The 6,514-nt window shown below is 37.9% G+C and overlaps 1 protein-coding gene across 1 annotated transcript; it reads right to left on the bottom strand.

Moving 5' to 3' along the window:
* Window positions 1–724: 724 nt before the first annotated feature.
* On the bottom strand, window positions 725–4,160 carry LOC137183314 (sialic acid-binding Ig-like lectin 5). The gene is made up of 7 exons (XM_067590286.1): window positions 4,096–4,160; window positions 3,869–3,962; window positions 3,450–3,773; window positions 2,106–2,402; window positions 1,662–1,937; window positions 1,469–1,580; window positions 725–1,314 (listed from the first exon to the last, which is right to left on the bottom strand). The coding sequence occupies exons 2-7, from the start codon at window positions 3,939–3,941 to the stop codon at window positions 1,206–1,208; spliced, it is 1,191 nt and encodes a 396-aa protein (XP_067446387.1). The 5' UTR covers window positions 3,942–3,962; window positions 4,096–4,160; the 3' UTR covers window positions 725–1,205.
* Between the last annotated feature and the right edge of the window lie 2,354 nt (window positions 4,161–6,514).

Below are 6,514 nucleotides of genomic sequence, written 5' to 3'. Positions count from 1 at the left end.
AGGCGAAAAGTAGAGGGACCCTTTGTGAGCGCGTAGAATAGCAGTGAGCTCAGTGGGTGTGTAAAAGGATGAGCCCTGCTTTAGACAGACTGACTGTTAAAGCCTACAAATCATCTTCTATGCCTCATGTACAAACCACTGGTGGCCTCAAATAACCGTGATCCAAAATCAAAGATCAAAATGATGAAAAAACAAACAAACCGATGACTGCAGTTATCAACAATATGATTCATATTAAAGATAACATTATTAAACTGTTCATGCTAGTCATCTGGAGGAAGTGCCGGTTCCTGTAATTCATCCATACATTATTTAGGCTTAGAAAATAAAAGCTCTCTCAGATAGTGTTTAATTTAAAACTGAACATCTAAAAAACTTGATTCTATTTACTTCAGATTAAGGGGATTTGAGCCTCCATATGGAGATGCACAGAGTTTAGCTGGAGTGACTGTGCAGCCCTTTATTTGAATTGAACCACTACTCCTCAAAATCTCTGTGTACATCTCTGGTCCAAAAAGTCCAAAAAACATTTCCCACCATATTTTCACTCTTCTTAGAACTTTTTTCTACATAGCATAGAAAACTATCTCTGAAGTTGAATGTTTAATCTCAAAGTGGTGACTTGACTGCCCAGTATCTGGTCAATGTCAAAGTAATATGCAGGCATTCCTTTCAGTAGTTCACACTAGATGCCTGTTTTTTGCCAACAAGAGAAGTGAAGGAGTGAGAGGATGAAGACAGCTCTTTATTATTTGTTATTATATCAGAGATTTTCACTAAAAGCCGAATGACCTTATTGCCAAAAATGCTTCAGCAAGGAACATCTTGTTTTCTAACATAGTTATTCTTCACTTCACACATCATACTTGAAAAGCCACTGCAAGATTGAAACATAACTTAAATAACATGGTATTCACAGACAGAATTTGCAGGAAAGAAAAAAAAACATAAATAGCTAAGTAAATGTATACATATATATATATAAATAGCTTCAATCTCAAATGTTCTAATTTGCTGTAATATATAGCCCAAATGCTTCCAACTGACATGACTGGAAGCACTTCCATTTAGAAAGCCCTATCTGTAAAATAATGAGTGTGTATTCAAACGATATCAATATAACTCTAATGCTTTTGTTGTAATGAGTTTATAAAAACACAAACAACATTTAAGCGAAAGGGGAACCACATAATGACATGCATTATTCATCTGGGTTGTGGAGAAATAATACTATACTCTTGCTGAACATCTGCCCTTTTCAGGGAAGCATAGGTGTTGTTCTCTTCACAAAGGTTCTTCTGTGTATTTTTACGTCTGCAAATAAATAAATAAATAAAAACCTTAGTTAAAGAGCTCTGGTGAGTTTTGAGATATTTGCTGTCTTCAAATTACCAACCGACAATCCATGCTTGATGTGTTCATTTGTTTGTTTGGTTTAATAGAGTTCATATTCAAGGTACATTCTCACCGTTTGTAAGCACAGATGATCAGGCTGGTGAGGAGGATCAGGTTCAGACTGAAAGACACAACTGCTATCCAGGTAAGGTTTGTATCAGCCTTCTCCCTCCAATCCGACCAATCTATAGGAATTTATTACAGTTTAAAGCATTTTTCAACCGATATATCCAAAATTCAGATAACAGCATGCACTGGCTACTCACAGTTCTCTGTGTAGTTTTGGAGTGGAATTTCAATCTCAGCCTGCCCTAGTTCATTACTGCTGATGCATTTGACAGTGGAGTTGTGATAGTCTGCAAGGGGCATGGTGAATGTGCTGTTCACTGTTAGGATGCTGCTAGAGCTGGTGACTGAATATTCTGTAAGAGACGCCAAAGGCCAAGTGATCGGAGGGGGTGGATTCCCCCGACTCATGCACACACAGACCAGCAGCTTTCCATTCACCAGACACTGGGAACCATTTAGGATTCGAGGAGGAACTGAAAGGAAGGAATAAAGAAGACAAAGAAGTGAGAAAATCCTGGAGAATTGAGTTATTGCAATTATTTGGGGACTGTTGCCTAATATGGGTGAACTGATGACTGAACTATGACATACAAACTTAATGTTGTTCATATCAAGTCAAACAAATGCTGCAGGATACTTACATTTCACAGTCAAGGTGACAGTTGTCTCAACAGTGCTGTCATAATATTCTACCACACATGTGATGTTGCTGTTATGGTCATCCGCTGTAGGAATGAAGTCATATCTAGACATTTTACGAGAAATATAACGATCATAAAATCTATGATCATGCTGCACTTCATGTTGTCCATCAGCCTTTGTCCATTTCCAGTGGACTTTTACTCTGTCAGAGCATAACCGATGAGCACTACACGTGAGTGTGGCAACTTCTCCTTCCATCATGGGAGAAACTCTAACATGTGGTTTTCGGGTTAATTCTGAAAATAAACACAATCAAGATAATCATCTGTCCAAGAAATTACATTAATATATTATTAAATTGCAACAGCAAATATGTTTTGCTAGGAATGTTAGGCTGAACTAATAACATTTTCTCTTATACAAAATGAGAAAATGTCATCAACATATTTGGCAAGTTGCAAAAATTTTGATTCTGAACGTATGAGTGAAATGTTGACTACATAGTTGTTGCTTTTTTCTCCTGAATATCTGATCTTGCAGTAAAATATCCAGTGGTAGTAACTACAGCAATGTGTATGTATTACAAATCACTGGCAGCACTTGATTAAGGTTAGGGAAAATACAGACAAAAGTCTGAAATGACTTGAAATGCAACATGTAACCTTTAAGCAAAACAAAACAATCTTTCACGAATCGTAACCAAAGTGCTTCTGTTGTTTTAACCTAAGCACACGCAGGACTCAGGATGCATACCCTGATGATGCCAGAGGCCTGTGATCATAATCCAGGCAGTGATTACATTTGCCAACATAATTTCTAGGAAACAGGGTACATTTGGTCCATGCTCGTTGCAACCAGCCCAGTCACTTCAATCTGCATACAAATAACATGACTTCACACTTTTAAATTGTGTGTAGTGCATATGCCAAAGTCCAATTTTGCATGCAGGTTATATGCCAATCCTGCATGGCCAAAGTTGCAAAAGCAGCAGGAGAGCACTTCTCCTCCTCCTAACTGTAGATTTTTACTGTCACATCGGGCATTTTAAGCGGACTGGGTTGCAACAGACGGTGATGGGCTATCATGACTACTATTGTCACTTTCACTTCTATCTGGGCCTCATTTCCCATATTAATGGTTGAAATCAGTCATTATCAGGACACTGGGCCCTGTGGTTTTCAGCTTTTAGGGATGCATAAGACACATTCAGTGTTCAACATAATGCACTGAGGCTAAAAGTGGTCCATAGTTTTTTATTCAACATATGTCATATATTTTTTATATTTTTAATCTCATGCAATAAAATCAATCAATGTTAAACAATCAGGAGACTTATTACTCACCAGAAACTGAGATCCGAAGCCTTTTTGGAAAAATATATGTCTGATTACAGCCCCATTCCAATTTGAAGCCATACTCATACTCTCCACGTGGTAGACCATTGATTCTGAGTGTGTTTTCTGACTCAGATTCCATAATGTAGACAAATTCTATACTTCTATACTTTACATTCACCTGTGGATCTTGTTGAAACCAAATCTTTTTATATGGGGTTGTAACTTTGTTTTTTGGAAAGGTCAATTCGAATGGGATCCGGATGCAGTCCCCAGACTCAAATGTAATATGTCCAGTCATGTTGATTGAAAACTCTTTGTCATCAAGAATTTCTGTCAAAGAAAAGCAAAAATACTATAATTTCCAAAATTCTATTCAACATGGGATATATGAATTTCTATTCACTGCAGTTTATTATACATCAAACCTTTGACACATCGAAGCTGGCAGCTGCTGCCCTTCAAAAAAAGGCTGAGAATCAGTGAGAAGATCAAAGTCATTATGCTTTGGCTTTGTAGGAACTGAGGAGAAAAGTGCGTAAATTAAATATTAATTAATCAAGAGCAAATATTACATTTAATAATAAAAGGCTTTTATATTTCCCCTACTTAATTGTCAAACACACATTAACTATTATATAAAGTATGAACTCACCCTTCAGTTGGCTGTTTGTTCCTGTTAGATCAAGTCATGCATTAGGTCTGTGACGATGATATATTTTGATGAGCCTATTTTGGCAATAAGATGATCATTTCCTCTTCGTTTCTGCAGAATCTGTATAAGGAAGTGGTCATTTATAACACCACAAACACTGCCTCACTTTGGTGCAATCCGGGCTTTCACAAGATGAAGAAATAACCTTCAGACTGTTACAACCTCTATTGTGATATATAATTTATATTTAAAAAGCTGTTGGATCAAGAATAGAAATAGACTGATAACTATGAAACAAAGGAAATGAGTAAACCTCCAGACTGCCTCCTTTTCAAAATTGGAGAGTAAAAGGAAACGAAAATTTTTTTAAATGAAAGGAAACACCGAAGATATATAGTTCCAGAAGGAAATACAGGTCATTAGACTTGGCTAATTGTGAAATGACTATTTGAATAATTGTTCCACAGTAAGTACTATGGATCAAAGCAGAATGAAACACGATGATAATGTAGCAAGAACAGGAGAGATTATTCCCTCTGCCACTGACATCTTTATGTTAGCAGTATGTGTGTGTGTGTGTGTGCATACCAAAAATCTGTCCACAATATCTGTTACAATCTTCTGCATAATCTTCGAGTGCTCCGTCTCTTCATTGACTGAACTCTATATTTTACAGGATTTCTTTATTGTTGCTGTGGTACCGACTCTTGGACTCGTCACATGTATTTCTTGCTCAGTGTTTCTGAGTTTAATGTATTATTAATGAAAAAACAACACTTATACATACACTATACATGAATGCTTCTGGAGAGTCTTGTACAACAATCAGATCAAATTTTGGCATCTTTAGTTTCTATTTTGTATTGCATGTTCAAATATAGCATACTAGTACTTGCTTCCTTTTTATACATCCTTATTTCTGAAGCAGGGGATGGGGTAATGGGTCTGAGAAAGAAAAAGTGTATTTTCATTTCCTTACTATCTGTAAGGAACATGCATTTTATTTTTTTCTGTGATTTTACAGAAAGTAAAAAGATGAGAATTACTGTAAAAATTACACAGAGGGCAGGCTACCAGACCCAAATGTCTAGCCCTATAGAGAATCACCATTTAAAATGCAGTGTAATTCAGTACCATAACTCAATCTGTGTCCTGAAAACTGGCTTTCAGCTTTTTATATGTACCCCAATGTTCCAAGTGTAATAGTGGAGCATTAAGATCAATTTATCCTGATAATACGCATAGATTTTCTCCCGGGACAAGCTCATCTTCTGAACATTCATCACAGAAGTACCGAGCTCTCATTGGGTGGTGTTATCTTCTATTTCCACCTCATGTGACCTCACTGTTATTTTGGTTACTGGTCACAAATAGTGCAGCAGTTGTCCTGGCTGTGGCCTTTGGGGATTTATTACTTTATCTTGCAAATTCTCCTCTTTATTTAAAATGCGTGCAAGTCACAGGTCGGTTTTAAATCCACATGATGTGTCTGAACACTTATGGATGAATGCAAATCTTGGTTTTATTCCAAAAGTGTGTGCATATATAGAAACTCCATTTGAATGTGAAAACTGACCCTCACCATAGCTGATGACAAACCTCATGTGAGTACTAATAGGGCAGGGGAACAGGTAATTTAAGGATGCGCGCCTGTGTGTGTGTGTGTTTTGTGTATATAAACAGAATGGATGTCATCTCTAGGTATGAAGCCGTCAAGTTAGAGACAAATGGAGTAAAGTAATTTCCCGCTGAGCTCAGAGATATCTAAACATCAGCTGTTGACCCTGACCTAAGAAAACTGATGGAAATGAAAGGTTGGTGGGTGTCTGAGAGACAGAGAAAGAGAGAGAGGGAAAGGGAAAGGCAAGGCTATATTTAAAGGCAAGAGAAAGCTATATTTATAGGTATACTATGCAGGATTTGTCAGTTGGTGTTTGTAAACATACAGCATTCAAATTTGGTCCCTCCTCCCTGTGAGCGAGTGAGTGAGAGGGAGAGACAGAGAGAGAGAGAGAGAAACAGAGCAGCAGTGGTCAAGTGAGCTAGAGAGTGAATGAAGAGAGCGAGTGGCGCTGGCAAGAACAAAGCCGTGAATCAAATAAATACAATGTTATTTTCTTATTGTTTCATGGTGGTTACATTCTAAAGCACAAATAAACACACCTCTGCACACTCACATTGCCACATTGCCAGATTTTGTGTTAATGCAGAGCTTCATCCTGTCCGCTGTGGCCTCTCTGCTCTGCATGTGTGTAGCTCAGCCCAGCCCTCGGTCAAGCAGACACACAGACCTGCAGCTCTTTATACATCCATGACACAGAGACAGAGAGCAGAGCCGAGCAGAGGAGAGAGACGGAGACAGCGATGTAACCTGGTCTCTACTCTACAAGGCCCGACCTCACACCCTGCGCGCTGTTAT

Source organism: Thunnus thynnus, chromosome 5 (assembly GCF_963924715.1).
Source record: "Thunnus thynnus chromosome 5, fThuThy2.1, whole genome shotgun sequence".
Classification (NCBI taxonomy): Eukaryota; Metazoa; Chordata; class Actinopteri; order Scombriformes; family Scombridae; genus Thunnus; species Thunnus thynnus.
This window is presented reverse-complemented; position numbering and strand designations above follow the sequence as displayed.